Here is a 16093-nt window from a genome sequence, read left to right on the forward strand (position 1 = left end):
GTTTATTAAAATATATTCATTCCATTTGGAGAGTAAAGCAGTTTTTATTTTCACGAGTGTAATGTTGACAGGTAATTAAATTTGTCATAAATTGCACCTTTAACGTATGCATCCAAGTCCATTAGTTTATAATCTAAGCAGCTAGTGATGTCCACAATAGTTAATGTTAACAAGTTTTTTAAACTCCAGAGCTTCAAATGCTTATTCATGAATTCCCTAAGTGTGTGTTTTTAAAAATTTTTCAAGAGCATGCACCTTAAAAATGTAAGATGTTAGAAGAACGACTAAAAATCAGACTAAAAACATCACCATATTGGATTTTATGTAATAATGGATTGAGATGTAACATTTTGGTCACCATTTGATACATGTCTACAAATTCTGGGATTAAAGCACTATCAACCAGTTACATCATTGTTTCATTAAAGAAGAATTCCTAAAAGAAATCCTTTAAAAGGACAACTAAATCTGATGGGAGATAAAATTGATGAGACACAGTCTCATTGGTGTAAGCTTTTGCCTCTCATTTCTATGGTAACCTGTGATCTGTTTTCTAATCATACCTTTGAAAGGCTTGTTTTCTCCATCATGAACATTTGGCCAGAAGCACTGAAGGTAACAAACATTTTTTTCTGTATTGTCTCTTTCTTTTTTTTTTTTTTTTGAAAAAAATGGACAAAGGGAAAATAGAAAGAAGATAACATTCAGAGGCTTCTCAAGCAAACACAATAGGAACTTACATTTACTAATTTTCAGATGACGGATATGTCTGAAAGATCACAGAGCTAAAAACTGAATATTAATGAAATAACTACTCAGATGTCTTAACAAATACATTCAGTAAATGCCTTGAGCTTTGATAAAATTGCAAATGATCATTTGATTTGATAAAGTAAAAACTTGGAGACTTGCTCAAGATGACCTAAAATTTATAGTCCAGCAGTTTTCAACCTGCAGTGATTTCTGGGGACATTTGGCAATGTCTGGAGACATTTTTGGTTGTCCCAACTGGTGTCATGTTAGTGGTGGTGGTGATGGTAGAGTGTGCATCTATGTGTGTGTGCGTGTGTGTGTGCACGCACGCGTATACTCACTACTGGTAACCAGTGGGTAAAGGCCAACAGTGAGACTAAGCATTCAACAGAGCCCAGGACAGTCCCCGCTCCTCCCCTCTCCCATCCAAAATAAAAAAATTACCTGCCCCAAACAGGAGGTTGAGAAAACCGGCATATAGCCTCATAGATACTGTTCTGGAATGAGGAACATACATTGAACATATGAAATTATTGAGCATAAATGTTCAAATATATAAAATGCTTTGGAGGCAACCCTACTTGTAATTTTCTTCCCTGTTCTTGTGTTATATTTACTTCTTTGCTATTTCATTTAAATGGCAAAAAAAAAAAAAAAGGAAAAAAAAACTACATAGAAACAAAAATCACCATTTTTTTTTCTTATCCCCTTTTGGTTAAAATGTGAACATTTCCAGCTTGCACGTGTTTAATTTGTTGTGGTCACGTATGAACTGTAAATATCCGTCCAGTCCGATAGTCTAGTGTTTCCCCTGCATAGCTTCTAGCAAAATACAGTATTGGGCTGACATTGGCACCCTGCTTCATTTAAATGTAGTTAAGTTCTGATAAGTTTTTTCCTGTTAATTGAAAATGGACTTACCTTTCCTCAGTTGAATGCGGACGCACTTGCCTTTGGCGTCCTCCCTTTTAACTATGGTGGCATTTGGTCATTTTGGAGGACAACCCTACCCGCAAATGCACGCACAGGTCAGGAGCGCAGATCCACCTTGAAGAACTTGCAACTCAATCAAAAGCAATCCACGCACAGCCAGAGGGCGCCAAAACGCCGCAAATAAAAGTTCCAAAGGTTCGGATGGTTGCGGGAAGGTAAAATTGGCTTTTGTCTAAGGAAAGTGCTGCCGTTGTAAGCGTTGTCAGGTTACGTTATTTTTTGCATTTGCTTCTTGCCAACAGATAAGCAAGGTGGGCATACGACCCCACCCTGGCGGTTATTTTATGTCCCGGTGTTGAAGTGGCAGTGCCTCAAGCCACCCGACACGTCGTCGTTGGCCAAGGCTTGGACCTGTGCGCTTCTAGGCAGCCCTGTAAGGGTTGCCTCGGCTAACCCAGTCTTCCCGGGAACTGGTTGCCTCTTTAAAAGCACAGACATAAAACACCGACGGTTCCTTTCCTCGGGCTCTTGTCCTTTCTCCTTCCTCTCCCAAGTCCCGACAGCATTCTTGCAGGGGGACGCCGCCCACCCCACTAAGGTGGACCTCGGCGGTCGCGCTAGTCCCAAGCCGCAGACCTCCAGGCTCGGCCCAGCGTGCGAAGGAGCCGCCTGCCCAGCTCGTCTGGTCCGCGGGGGCGCCTCCCGGACTTGCCTGCAGTTAGCAGCCACCCTCAACCCCGAGGACATCTGTCTTGATGGGCTGAGGGGAGCCACCAGGTCACCCTCAACCTCACCGCGCGTCCAGGTATCGGAATCTCAGGCGGACGTCGCGCGCGAGCGGGATTGGGGTGCTGAGAAGGGTAGCAGGTGGCAGGGGGCGTCATTCATCACCTCGAGGCAGCCCCTTAAGACTGAGCGAGACCGAGCGCTTCCTATCCAACCATTCCAAGGGGGGGGGGGGGGGGGGGGGGGGGGGGGATAGGGGGGAGGGCCCCCCGGCCGGCCCGGGGGGGGGGGGGGGGGGGGGGGGGGGGGGGCGGGGGGGGCGCGGGAAAGGACAGGAGGGGGGAGGGGAGGGGGGAGTGGGAAGCCCTCATGGTGGGCAGATGAGGACAGGCAGGAGGGACAGGGGGACGGAGGGGAGGGGAAGGGGAAAGGGGGACCACCGGGACGCAGGGAGGGGAGCGGGATGGAGGGGAGTTGAAGGGAGGCGGGCGGGGCCCGGGATGGAGGGGAAGGGAGGGGAGGGAGGCGGGCGGGGTACGCGGGAGGAGGGAGGCTGGGCGGGCGGACGCGCCGGGGGAGGGCGCTGGGCAGGAAGGGGAGGGGGAGCGCGAGCGCGAGAAATGCAGAGGCTGCAGCGGCGGCGGCGGCGGCAGTAGCGGCAGCGGCGGCGGCGGCGGCGGCAGCGCTCCAACTCGCTCCTCGCTCCGGGCTCCGCCGTCGAGCCGGGGAGAGAGCCTCCGCCTGCGGCCAGGCAGCGGCCGGACGACGCCTGCGACCCGGGCCCCTCGGCGGCACCGCGCTCACCCAGGGGCGGCACAGGCACCCAGAGCCGGTAAGGAGGCGCGCCCCGGCGGCCCACCGCCCCCGCGGACCCGGGGCGCCGGCAGCCCGGGGGCCTCTGTGCGCCCCCGCCCCACCTCGAGGCCCTTTGTTCTCTCCGCGCCGCGGCGGGGGGCGTGGGGCGCTGCGGGCCTGGTTAGACGGCGCCCAGCGTGGGGACCCTCCGCGAGGTTCCCGTCGCACTTCGGGGTGATGGGGGGCCCCCAAGGTGGGTGGCTTCAGCCTCTCGGAGGGTGGGAAGGAGGTGGGGGTGGCTGCCAAACGGAGTTGGGGGGTGGGTAGCGGGAGGGAAGCTGCTCGTTAAGGAGGAAATTGTCGAATGCGAAACCCTTTAAACGCACTGAGTCCCGGGGAGACGGTTCTGTGGGGCTGAAGGGAGCGTATCTGTCATCGGAACCATTCACAGCCCGGAAGAAAGCGCTTGGTGCGCGGGGCGCAGCGGCAGAAGATGGAGGGTGGGGGTGGGGTGGGGCGGGAGAAAGAATACGGGGATCTGGTGTGATCGGAAGGAGGGAGGTGCCTTTTTGGTTTCACAAATGGGGTTCTTTGACCCGGGGGACTCCTGAATCTTGGCCTGCGGTGGCCAAGGAATGCGAGGTTCACACAACAACTGCCTCCTGAAGCACATCTGAGCGGATCAAAGCCACAGCCTTGGACGTGGCTGAATTGCCTTCCCGCTAACCTGTGGGCGATCTCTGAGCTATTTTTTCGAGGCTTGGGTTCAGAGATGCACTGGGCGCCTCCACCCTCGCGGCCCCGGCCGGGAGGGTGTGATCTTGAACCTGACAGCGCGCCGTCCCCAACGGCCCAGCCCCGCTGTGAGCGAAGGTTTGGGGTTTAGCAGGTTTTGCCGAAAGCGCTAACGCTGAAACCCGACGCCTGGTTCCTGTCTCCCTCCCCACGCCCTCAACCACCCCCCCCACCCCCGAAAAATAAAAATTGCGGAATCCCTGGATCCGTTCGCACACACAACGCGCAGCTAACAAACCGCATTCTTTTCATGAATATTCATCGAACGCTCGGCCGGGCTCCTTATCTGCTTCCCCAGAGACATTTCCGCCTTGAAACGAACTCCGTGGACAACCTTTGCTGTGTAATTTTCACCCTTCTGAAATCAGCACCGCGCTCACGGGTGCGTATTTTAGTACCTTGAACAGGGTTGACACACCTCGGTGTCCCGCGAGGCCACTAGCACATGTGTGGCGGGGGGTTAAAACCGAACAGTAGCATCGAGGTGGTCGTTTTGCTGTAGGGGTGTGGATCAGCCTCCCGGGATTACAGCCAGGGCTAACAGAGCCTCAGTACTGCGGGCAAAATGAATGAATCGGGACTGTAATTACCTATTCCTTTGTCTTGGCCTCGCGCATGCGCCGGAGAGCAGGGTGTGGAGGGCCCCGGCAGCCCCATCTGATCTCTCTCCATCACCCACCCACCCACTCCCTTCCGAAGCCGAGGAACAAAGGCGTTTGCCCTAAATGTTGCGTGAAATCCTTGGACACAAATGACAGTTTCCCCCCCTCTGTGTGTGTGTTTCTTCTTTTTCAGGTTATCTCTCGTCTTTTGCTTTCTTAGTGATTTCAGTTGACGAAAAATAAGATTATCCGTGGTGATGAGAGCAAACTGTGGATTAAATATTTTCGTGACCGAACACTGCTATTTTCTTTTCTAGTACTGTCCATTGTTCTTTTTTTCTGTAACATATTGCACCACAGTGATGGTGGCCCTCGATTTGCATCAATTAACCATTTGACAGATTTTTGCTGCTGGTCCTTTGATTAAGGGACATTGGTTTCAAAAACTGACAGTGGCTATCTGCCCCTAGTGTCACTACTTGGGAGAAATTAAGACATTTTGGCGTTTATAGGAACAAGATGGCCTACAAAACCCAGAGCAGAGAAAATGGTTACCTTGTCAGAATCCTAAGCCTGTCTGTTTTCTCTTGATTCCTGCCTCATTGTTTCACTAGGGATCCCAAAAGGCCAGCCCCATGGAGATGGAAATCACTGATAGGGGAGAAACGAGGAAGAAGGCAACCAGGGCTGTTGGGGTGAAGATGGTTGATTGAATTCATAATGCTTCCTTTTTTTTTTTTGGCACTATCTAACAGAAGCCATGATACGTATACCTTTGGTCGATTTTCTTAAAAATGGTGTATTATCTAGGTTATGGCCATTTAGATTTCTTTTTGGCTTTGGGGGCTACTTTATTCTACCATCCAGAAGGTGACCTATGGATATAAAATAGCTAAATACCATATTTTTGCAATGGCCCGTTAAGAATTTTATGTTTAGTATTCTCAGTACACCCTGGTGGGATGACATGTAGCAGGCAAATGGAAGTCATCTCTTTTGTTCCTTTTAATAAAAGGATATTGATATTGATCACATTTAATATATCAGGGCCTGTACTTGATAGGATAGCTGGCTGGTACCTCTCTATTCCTTACTATTGAGCGGCTTATTATGGTTTAGAGGGCTATCAGCAGTTTTTTTTCATTTTTTTCCCTTTAGGTTATGTTTTTGAGGAAAGAAGTGAGTTGGAGTGTAGATGGACTTTGATAGCAAATATATACCAATATGCCCCAATTCAGTGAGTCTTAGGGTTTTAAGCGAGGTAATTTTTAAACTGAATTTGAAAAAATCATCCATTACCTTATTCTTTTATCCAGCTAGTTTTTTGACAGTCCTTAGCAGGTGGAGAAAGGGAGTTAATGGGCCTTTTGACAAAATGCGCCAACAATAAGCATACCAACAGTGGCATTCTTGTCTTTAACTGGTGCTCATGCTTTCATTATGGCGTGCAGAAGAGCATATTCTCTCCTGCTGGACCACCCTAATCTGAATGTGTCCAATAGAGGAAGCTCTAAGGGCTTTGGCTCTCTGTCCTTGGAGGCATCTTTATAATCTTACTGGATTTACTAGAAAACATCATATCATAGTCTAAGATGTGATGTGTTCTGCCTCTTTAGTTTTTGTGTTTTTTTTTTTAAACAAATTCACATTAAGAACAGTTTAAAAACCATTTTTCATTCCATGGTCAAGATAAGCAAAGTATGGAAAACTTAGGTTTGGGGGAGATTTGGTCACTGTAAAATGGATGTCTGTGTGTTATACACAGTAGTTTTGTAAAAACCTGCAAAATCCAAACATGTTTTAAGGTGCCATGTAAATACACATGGGTATATACATTAAACACACGCTTATATATACACATTATGTATACATATGCAATAAAATAAAATCTTATTAATGATATGAAGCTAAACTAGTTGGTGTAGAATTTTATATGGTTATTGGTTATTTTATAGTGCTTAATATTGGTCTTTGGAAAATAATCAATTTTTGGTCTTTCTAAGTAAGTATTTGAATGGGGGAGCCTACCAAGTGTCCTAAGAAACTGATTTCCAATTTCTAGCAGTGTAAAACAAATGGGTTGCCTTGAACATCTTAAATTAAGATGCTCATTTACAGGCTTAAAAACTCACGCGAAGCACCACTGAAATAAAAAGCTGTAATCAACAATGCTTACAAAATAAAGGACTTAATAAAATTGTTCTGTCTTATTTTTCTGATCTCTTCTAAAATTTTATTTTGAAAAATATCCAGAAAAGGCCTGTCAACCATCGTGTGTCAGAAGCAATTGCTTTTGGTGTCTGATTTTGTGGAAAGAGATGCTCTGATTTGCTTAGGCCTTTAGCGTACATGGAGTTATACCTACTCATTTTACATTTTCTATATCAAAGGTTGACGTCTTAATGACCATTTTAGCTGGTGAACTGGAAGCCACCTAACGACTGAGGAAAAACGGAGGATGTAGACAAGTTGTTCTTGGGGGAAATGGGTGCAGCATCTAGCATTTCATCAAGTTTTCCCAACCCACCCAATTCTTTCTGTTTATTCCAGTTTCTTAAGACTTCGGATAACCCAATACAACATGAACTTTACTCGTTGGCTTAATTGTGGTAGATTGATAATCAAGAAATAGCTTTGAGATTGTGAATAGCCCAGAATTTTTTTTTTTTTTTCAAAGAGAAAATACTCAGTGTGTTTTGAGGAGGTGCATTTTGGGGAGACTCCCTAAAGCTCAGTGGAAAGTAATTGGGTTTGAAAAATCTCTATAGACACTGGCTAAACCACTGTGGGAAAATGACTTCAAGCCTCTCTGGATTTCACTTTCTTCAGTTGTAAAGTTGGGGTAATAATTCTTATTTTCTCGCGATAATAGGGACCACACGTACGGCTAAAATGTGCATAAGCACAATGGCTAGCTCTCGGAGGCTTCTTGACCTCTCAGTCTGCATTTTCAACAGTCATGTGAGTGACATCACTAACTAATTTCTGTATATTGAGCTGTATTTTTGTTCCATGCTGATTATTCAGGACCTGTGGGTTTCAGTGTATTCAGTTAGAAATCAGATATTTCAATTTCAGAGATGCTCAAATATCACAATTGCTAACTACTGTCCTCATCCATGTACATATTTGAAATTTAATGAGACGCTGTATGGGAATTTGCCCAAAAGTGGATTGAATGAAGTCAGGGTAGCCACCCTCCTTAAATTTCCCATGGCTGCTTATATAACTCAGGAGGTGACATACATTCTTTTGAGAAAATAGAAGGGTAGTCTTAAAGCCACAGATGCTCCCAGCCTGCCAAAGGAAGGTTCGGTTCAATGCTGTTCCCTCCATCACTATTAAGACAGACATCTAGGTAAGTGTCCAGTGAACCACATCGAGAGTAACAACACTGCAACACTGATTAAACCGCATTCTCTTTTTTTCCCTCTGGAAGTCAGAAATGGGTGACATGGATGCAGAGAGAGTCCTGTAGTGGATTTTCCTTCTTCTGCAACCTGAGGATTTAAATAACTTAAAAAATCAGGCTTTCCAAAGAGTCAATTTTTTTGAACAACAGCAACAAAAAAGAGTTTTTTGACTAGCTAAGGCCATTGGTGAGGGGAGGTTGCAAGTGAGCAGGTTTCAAAGTCTAGGAATAAATTCCTGAAAGCTTTGGAGATTTAGAAATAGAAACCATCTGCATGCACACCAGGGGCCCAGGGCATAAGAAAACATTTCAAGATAATATAGAAAAACGGCATTTAGTGGGGAAGGCAAAGCATTTGCACAATATTTCCTCCTTATCGCTTAAACATTTTATGAACTTGTTTTTGAATTGATTATTTTTTCTTCATCTTAGAAAGGACTGGGTTTCACTGGTTAGTTGCTTAAACTTCTCTTTGAAATATATGTTTTAGCCATTGTACATGGTGTAGGAGCATGATTTGGAGAGCTAGGTGTGGTAGAGTTGGGACTTTGGAGCCAGCTTCACTGGGTTGTTTACTAGCTGTGTGGCCTTTGGCAAATTGCTTGGCTTCTCTGTGCCTCAACCCTCATCTGTAAAATGGGGGTTACAATATAGAGTTTTTGTAAGGATCAAGTGAAATCATCAGACTGTCTCACCTATTCTGCAGGTCTTTGTAACAAGGCACGTTCACCATAAAGTGGTGAGAGAACCAACTTTGCTCTATGTCTAGAGCTATTCACGTGCTTGTTTGGAAGAGGTCATTATCGAAAAACAGGTCTGTGGTGATGCCTTGGACAGAAGTTGGTAGAACGTAGAAGTGTGTGGTTAGGAAAACCTGCCGGGTGTAGCCATGATACCTTGAACATGTTGCCAGGGCACTTGTCCTAGTTTCAGAAGTCCGTAGTGGGTCGATTGATTCAACCCCAGCCCCCATATTGAACTGATATTAAAATGGAAAAAAAAAAAAAGTGAAAGTCCTGGCAACTTCAGAGACCTTCAGAGAAAGGCTTACTGTTTTGATAAGGTTGAGATCTGGGCAAAACTGTATGACTGGGCAATAAAGTAATTCATTCAGATTCCTGAAAGTAGGAAGTTTTGTTGTGTCCTGAATCAAGATGCATTCCTTTGCATTTGAAAGGAGTATCTTAGTCATTAGTACTAAGCTTGATATAAACCAGTCTTGATATTTAAAATTCTGAGGACACGTGGTATTCACTTGCCCACATCCCCACCGCCCCATGCCAAGAGTAGAAAACTTGTATTATTCAGGAATGTAAAGGTATTGTCGCCTGTTCACAGAATTTTTGGAATTATCCCCGTGGAGACCTTAGTCACCCTGGCTTCTTAAAAGCTAGAAGGAAGTTCTTTGGAGTTTCAGATATTTGGGTTTGAAGGATCCTAGAATCAGTTTGACCCTTTCAGGCATTTAATTCAGGGATCTGCCCAAGTGATTTATTTGTATTTGTCCTTCTGGACACTTCAGTTTTGCTGTTAGGTGAAGGTAAAGTCATTTTCATTTTTGTTAAATCATTTTTCTTTTTTTTTTTTTTTTAAGATTTTATTTATGAGGAGGGGGAGAATGAGTTGGGGAACAGAGGGAGAGGGAGAAGCAGCCTCCCTGCTGAGCAGAGAACCCAACGTGGGACTCCATCCCAGACCCCGGGATCATGACCTGAGCCAAAGGCAGGACCTTAACTGGCTGAGCCACCCAGGCATCCTAGTTAAATAATTTTCTCAATAGTTTTTTTTTAAACAGCTTTTTGAGTCTTAGGGATTCAGGAGGGAGATTATATTTTGCTTTATCTGTCGGGCATTCACTGTAGGAAATGTTTTGGATATGGATGTTGTATCTTTTAAAAATTTTCCTCAATGAAAGCTTGTTTTTTTTTGTTGTTATTGTTTAATCTGGAGAAGTTAAAGGAGGAGATAGGACATTTGTTGATATTTCTTGTATATCATATGCTCTAATTGAATTTTATCCCCTCAAACAAATTGTAGAATGCATTTTACCCAGGAATAAATGAAAAATAGAGGGCTCAATAATGTATGTAAGATTGTAGAGTTAATAGAAAGTCCTAGAATTCAAATCCACGTCTGTTGGCCCTGTTCTGCTGTCCAGTGCTACACGGTACTTGCCATAAACCTTGGCCATTTTAAGTCAGATGGACGTGGGATAAAGTGGGTGACCTTCTGAAATATTAGTATCTTCAATATTCGTTTAGAGAGAGTTGTCCTAAGTTCTTCAATGAAAAATTACTTATCTAGAAGAGATACAATGCAGAATAAGTATTTAATCAGTAAATACATTAAGTGACCTATAGATTAGAAGTGCTTCTTGTCACAGTGAACATGAGCTAATATCCTTAAGTCATCCTTTTCTTGGATGGTGATGATGATGGTGATGATGGCTAATAAGGACTCTTAGGTGGATGTGGCTTTGGCTGGCCCCTTCGCTTTTCTCGTTACACTTCACAAGTGGAAATAAAGCACTCAGATGCCTTACCTGTAATTCTGCCTTTGGGATACTACAGAGATACTATTTGACCCCCTTCCTGCTATGTACTTAGGGTTGACTGATGAGAGAAACAGACTGAGTCCCAACTTTGTGACCCCATTTTCATTCTGCCTCCATGCAGGATTCATTTACAGAAAATTGGTGGCTGCTTTTAAATACCATCCTAACTACACCCTCAGCCTTTTGTAAATACTTGTGTCATTCTAACAGTAAGTTTGAAAAGCTCATGACCTAAACACTTATTTTGGAACTGAAAAGGATCTTAGAAAAGTTAGTGGCTTACTCAAAGTCTCCTGAGCTGGTTAGTGGCCGGGTGGAAAACCAGGTTATTTCCCAATAAAGCCACAGTCCTGCTGCCCCTCCCTTCTGTGGAATTGAGTCAAACTCTTAACTCAATGTCTGCAACTTAAATTCCTGCCATTCTTTTACCCTGGTACCATTTTTTGAAAATCCAGTCCTGATCCTGTGTGTCTCCCCCTGCTACCCTCTCTCCCCTCCTCTGCAGAAAGAATCTCTTCTGCCTTTGATGGACCCACTGGTACGTCTTGTCTGCAGATAGCCCTTGCCGTTGCTTTACTACCTACATGTCCTCTTGCCCCTTCAACTTCTCTCTCTTTTCTTCTTGCATCATAAAAGCATTTGTGGCATGCAGTAAAATAACCTTGCTCATAAAACTAAATTTTGGTGGCAACATCTTTGTTTTCCTCCTAAAATGAACTGTGGTGCAGGCTTGGGGGGCTGCCGAGGGAGGGTACACAGTTGACAAGAAAGCCAGTTGGCTTTAGACTAATTTGGGGGCTGTAAAGTGAGTGGAACAGTCCAGCAATGTGCCCTAGGGATACTCAAGGTGTCTCTTGGAAGGTCCAGTGTGCAGTGTTGTGGAGAAGGGTGGACACCAGCTTTTATGCCAATTCCTAGTGTTATCTGGCCTATTGGTTTGAGAGCTGCATAAAACACGAGATTTAATCGTTTTTCTTCAGAATTGCCATTTATAGTATTTGGGCCGATTTAGAGGATTTAAAAGAGCTGCAGTTTCTGAAGCAGCCATGAAAATATGGCACTTAAGTACTTAAGTTGTTAAAAACACTTTGTAAAGCTTAATAATCAGGTATTTTAAACTTCTTTTAGCAATGTAAATTGTTTATGTGCTTTTGCACTTGGAGAAACTGTGGTAAGTTTACTTCTGATGAGAGACAGTTTTAATTTCATATTTAAAATGATCTGTTTAGATGTTTCAATAAGTGGAGAATAAGCTTTGATGAATTTATGTTCTTTCCAGGGAAACCTGCAATACAGAAGTGACTTCACGGTTTTTATAATGCTTTTAATTATTACAGTTTTGTAGGTCAGAAATATATTCCTAAAATAAATCCAGGTGAAAACTTCTTTTTTAAGTTGATGAAGAAACAGACAATAGAGACCGGCCTTTGCTGGTTGAGCTTTCTAAATTACGAGTTTCCTGGATTGCTTGGCAAACCGATTTTGAACAGACCCCCCTCATTTACCTGTTGACCGTGACCACATTGACGCATACGGTACCAGGTTAAATAGTAACACCATCTAGTGGGGGAAACACTGTATCGAGAGAAAACAACGGCAACCCACCTAGTAACTGTAAGAACATTCCTATTACTTCAGGATATATAGAAGAAAGGTCTTCTTGGGTCTTTGTAGAGTACTGTCTTAGCTTCTCTGAGCTTGTCAAAAATAGTAGGGGCTGGAGGAATATTTGCTGTCTTTGACCTTTACAAATGTTCTCAGCTGTTTCAATACAGAAGAGCAGCATCCGTATTTGCCTTGGGCATATTTGAGACGATTGTGGAAAAGGCAAATCTAGAGAAATCAGTGATCTATAGGTGGGAAGATGCCAGATGCCTTTCCTTTATCCTGAATTTCATCAAGAAGATAGGGGGAGGTTACGTGACCACTTGGGCGTTTACTAAAGATATTCAGATGATTAAATAAGGTGGTCTGGAATCTTGTCTGAATGGCTCATTTTCCTAAGGAAAAAAGCAAGAATCTCAACAGTTGGTGATGACAATAGCTCCTGGGGCTTCTCGTACCCAACCTCAGTGAATAAGGAAGGCTCTGTTGACAAGGAGGTTCACCCAACCTCAGCGAATAAAGCCCTGTCGACAAGGAGGTTTGTTACAGCACTCAGATTTCCGCAGTAGCCCTGGTGATCTTTTGTCGAGACCTCAAGCCTTGAATTCCTAGGGTTCACCCAGCTGGGCTTTGGAAACCCGGTTCTAGAATTTCCAGGGCTTGGCTTTCAGACAAATAGTAACAGGTGTTTGTAACAATGTTCTCCACAAGGTTGTTAATACAAGATTCATAATGGTTTCTCAGGTATGTGTTTCTTCATGTGACTACCATCTGAATGTTACTCTTCTCCCTCCTCCAAGCCAGTGGTTAACTAAGGATTGAAAAGTCTCACCGAAGGTTTCATTGGCGCAAGAGACAAAAACACCAATAGCTCACTCCATTCCCCTCTGCCCTTTCTGTTCTAACTGGTTTTGTTTCCACCACCCAGAGAGTTTAGCATTATTTCATCTGTCCTAAAGTCTCTTGGGTGGGTGGTCATCCTAGGAGACCCCAACTGGCCACAATGCAGAGAGAAGTAACTGCACAATGGAATTATAACACATGATTTCACTAAGGTAAGAGTGGTAGTTTTAAATGGAATAAACTCGGCGGGAAAGGAGTACTCAATATTTCTAAGATCTCATGTTTAACTTTCCACCAACTTTTGAGTGCAGGGAATGTAACCAAAAGTGAATGTTTTAAAAGATTTTATTTATTTAAGAGAGAGAGAGAGTGAGAGAGAGCATGAGAGGGGAGAGGGTCAGGGAGAAGCAGACTCCTCGCTGAGCAGGGAGCCCGATGCGGGGCTCAATCCCAGGACCCCGGGATCATGACCTGAGCCAAAGACAGACGCTTAACCCCTGAGCCACCCAGGTGCCCACCAAAAGTGAGTTTTTGTAAAAGTGAATTTAAATGTCCGTAGGCTTCACATTGCTCCCCCTCACCCCAACAGCCCTGTTCATTAGCCCTTCCTGCTTATAAAATATCACTTTGTTGCACTTTGAACTTGAGTGCTGAGAGTACTAACTCAGTCTTTGAGTGTATCCTTGCTTCCGACAGCAAATACTGCAATGGGAAGGAGGGCAGGTAGTGGTTAGAGGGAGCAGTTAGCAAATTAGGACAGATGAACTCATGTTCCCTTTAACTTGCCTGCTCTAAGCCGAGAGCTCCTACTTGCAGTTCTCCTTCTGGTATTGATCTCAATTGGCTAGGCATTCTACCAAAGGAGAATCTTTTGTCATTACTTTCTGTAGTGAAGTAGCCAGGAATCCCAGATAAAGGGCAGAGAAGTCCAGAATGATGTAATACTGCAAAAAATGTGACTGTTGTCTCTAAGGGGAGTGAAAAAACCAAAAAAAACCCAAGCCAGTTTTGAGTTGGGGCATGATTCCTATCGGAAGAGGGTGTAACATGGGGGAGATAGATCTGCAAAACCCCAGCCAACCCAACCCAATCCCTTAGGGCATTTAGACAGTTGTTAGCATGAGCAGCAGGCCCTGGCGTGTTAGCAATTGTTTGCAGAGTTTACCTGGTAGAGAAATTATCTAACTGCTTACATAACTGTGTTAGGATGCTAGAATGCACTGTGGTGAGAGGGCGAGGTTTCATTGGCATTTCCATTTAAATCTGATTCTGAGAATATATTAACCGATCGCCCTACCTGATGAAGCAGTCTGATCTTGAGGGCGGTAGGGGTGTGCATTCGTGCAGTGGCATTCCTTGTTAAATACTGAGGTTTGTAAAAATGCTTCTGTAAAGGCAGAAGGGGTTGGACTTGGAAGTTGTTATTTGGTAATTTTGCAGCCACGTTTCTGGCTGGGGAGAGGGGAACACCATTCCTTTCTGTTTCTAGGAGTGTCTAGATTCCCTGTGTGTGGGCAGGATTTCTGGTAAGTACAGAAAGTAAGCAAAACTACACTGTGGTCCGCAGTCAGTGACCTCTTGTCAGTGAGCCTCCCTGCTCCCTCCTCCTGGTGTTTGTGTGACAGGAGGAAGGGAAGGGGCAGGAGAGGTGGGGAAACAAACATGTAGTAATGGGAACTGTAGAAGACACCAATGCTTTGTTCCTGTCTTGGTCTTCTCGGGCTGCCATTATGCAATACCACAGACTGCATGGGTTAAACAAGAGAAATTGCTTTTCTCATAGTTTATGGAAGCTAGAGGTACACGATCAAGGTGTCGGCATGTTTGGTTTCTTCCGAAGTCCCTCTCCTTGGCTTGTAGATGGCCACCCTTTGCTGGGTCCTCCTGCATCTGTGTGCATACATCCCTCCCTGGTGTCTCTTCCTACTCTCTGTAAGCACACCGGCCCTACTGGATGAAGGTTGTCCACCCTCACGGCCTCATTTTAGCTTAATCTCACTTTAGAGGCCCTGTCTCCAAATACATTCACATTTTGAGGTACTGGAGGTTAGGGCTCCAATGGATGAATTGTGTGGGAACACAGCTCAACCTGTGACAATTCATGCTTGATATTAAGAAATAGAAACATTCGAAAGTCTTGTGCAGAAAGCTCCTTCACTCGTCCCTGCCCTTGAGAGGAGAGCGGAGAGAATCAATAGTACTTGAGCCCCTGGCTTGGTCCTCACCAACCCATGGGGGGCAAACATAAGTACCTCCATTTGACATGAGTTGCAGAGAAGTTAATTTCCCCAAGTTTCACATCACTAGAAAATGTCAAGCCTGGTGTAAGATTCAAAGTCGTGTTTCTGTGGCTTTGTTGTACTGGGGATGGCAAAGGGTGTAGGCAGGTACTGTCCCCTCTGTTGGGCGCATGGTGGACGTGGGTACATGCCAGAGGCCTTGGAATCCCCAACACAGTGCTCTGAGCAGTTGCCACCAACTGGTGAGCATTAACGTGTGGTGAGACCTGGTTTTCACTCTAGCCTTGTATTAAGATTTTTTGCCTCTGCCTGAAAGCTTTCCCATTTGGATATCCACATACCCAAATGTGACAAGAGAGTGAACAACGGAAGTGACAGAAAGATTTACTTAGGACAGTGTAAAGAACTAGCTAGTCTTGAGTATATTAAGATGGAGTTATTTGAGGAAAGCCCTCTTTAAAAAGCTCCTACCAATAGTGAAAATGGCAAACACACCTTATTGTAGATGAAAGAGTTGAACAGATGCATAGGCTAATTTAAAATTCTCCTCTAGCATCAAGGCTTTTTGGTAGGGATTCACCACACACAATCTTACCATGGAGCAGGTTTTAATGGATGGAGATGATGGAAGACAGGGGCTTTAACAAAGGCAGGTGTGGGAGGAGTGGGTAGAGTTGTGATGAAAGGTTTACCATACAGTGGGACCCTAGGGGGTGGAAAGTAAGGAGTGTCAGGAACCATATGAAGTCTTGATGACTGCAGAAATCAAGGCTAATAAATTTTGGGTCTTTCCAGGCAATAAAACAAGTAGTGATGCTTACGGGATTTTTTGAGG

The 16093-nt window shown here is 44.6% G+C and overlaps 1 protein-coding gene across 3 annotated transcripts in view; it reads left to right on the forward strand.

Annotated features, from left to right (window-relative positions):
* Positions 1–2183: 2183 nt before the first annotated feature.
* BASP1 (brain abundant membrane attached signal protein 1) overlaps positions 2184–16093 on the forward strand; it is a 53022-nt gene continuing 39112 nt past the window's right edge. Inside the window, exon 1 of one of the 3 annotated variants that reach the window (XM_032415406.1) lies at positions 2184–2491. Coding sequence is in view for 1 of the 3 variants with exons in the window: in XM_032415404.1 (XP_032271295.1) it covers positions 4253–4384 (132 nt within the window). In the remaining 2 variants the exon portion in view is untranslated. Of the gene's footprint in view, positions 2492–3042; positions 3245–4217; positions 4385–16093 lie in introns of those variants that run through there. The other 2 variants (XM_032415405.1, XM_032415404.1) reach the window with 2 other exon arrangements.

Source organism: Phoca vitulina, unplaced genomic scaffold (genome assembly GCF_004348235.1).
Source record: "Phoca vitulina isolate PV1807 unplaced genomic scaffold, GSC_HSeal_1.0 scaffold17, whole genome shotgun sequence".
Taxonomy (NCBI): Eukaryota; Metazoa; Chordata; class Mammalia; order Carnivora; family Phocidae; genus Phoca; species Phoca vitulina.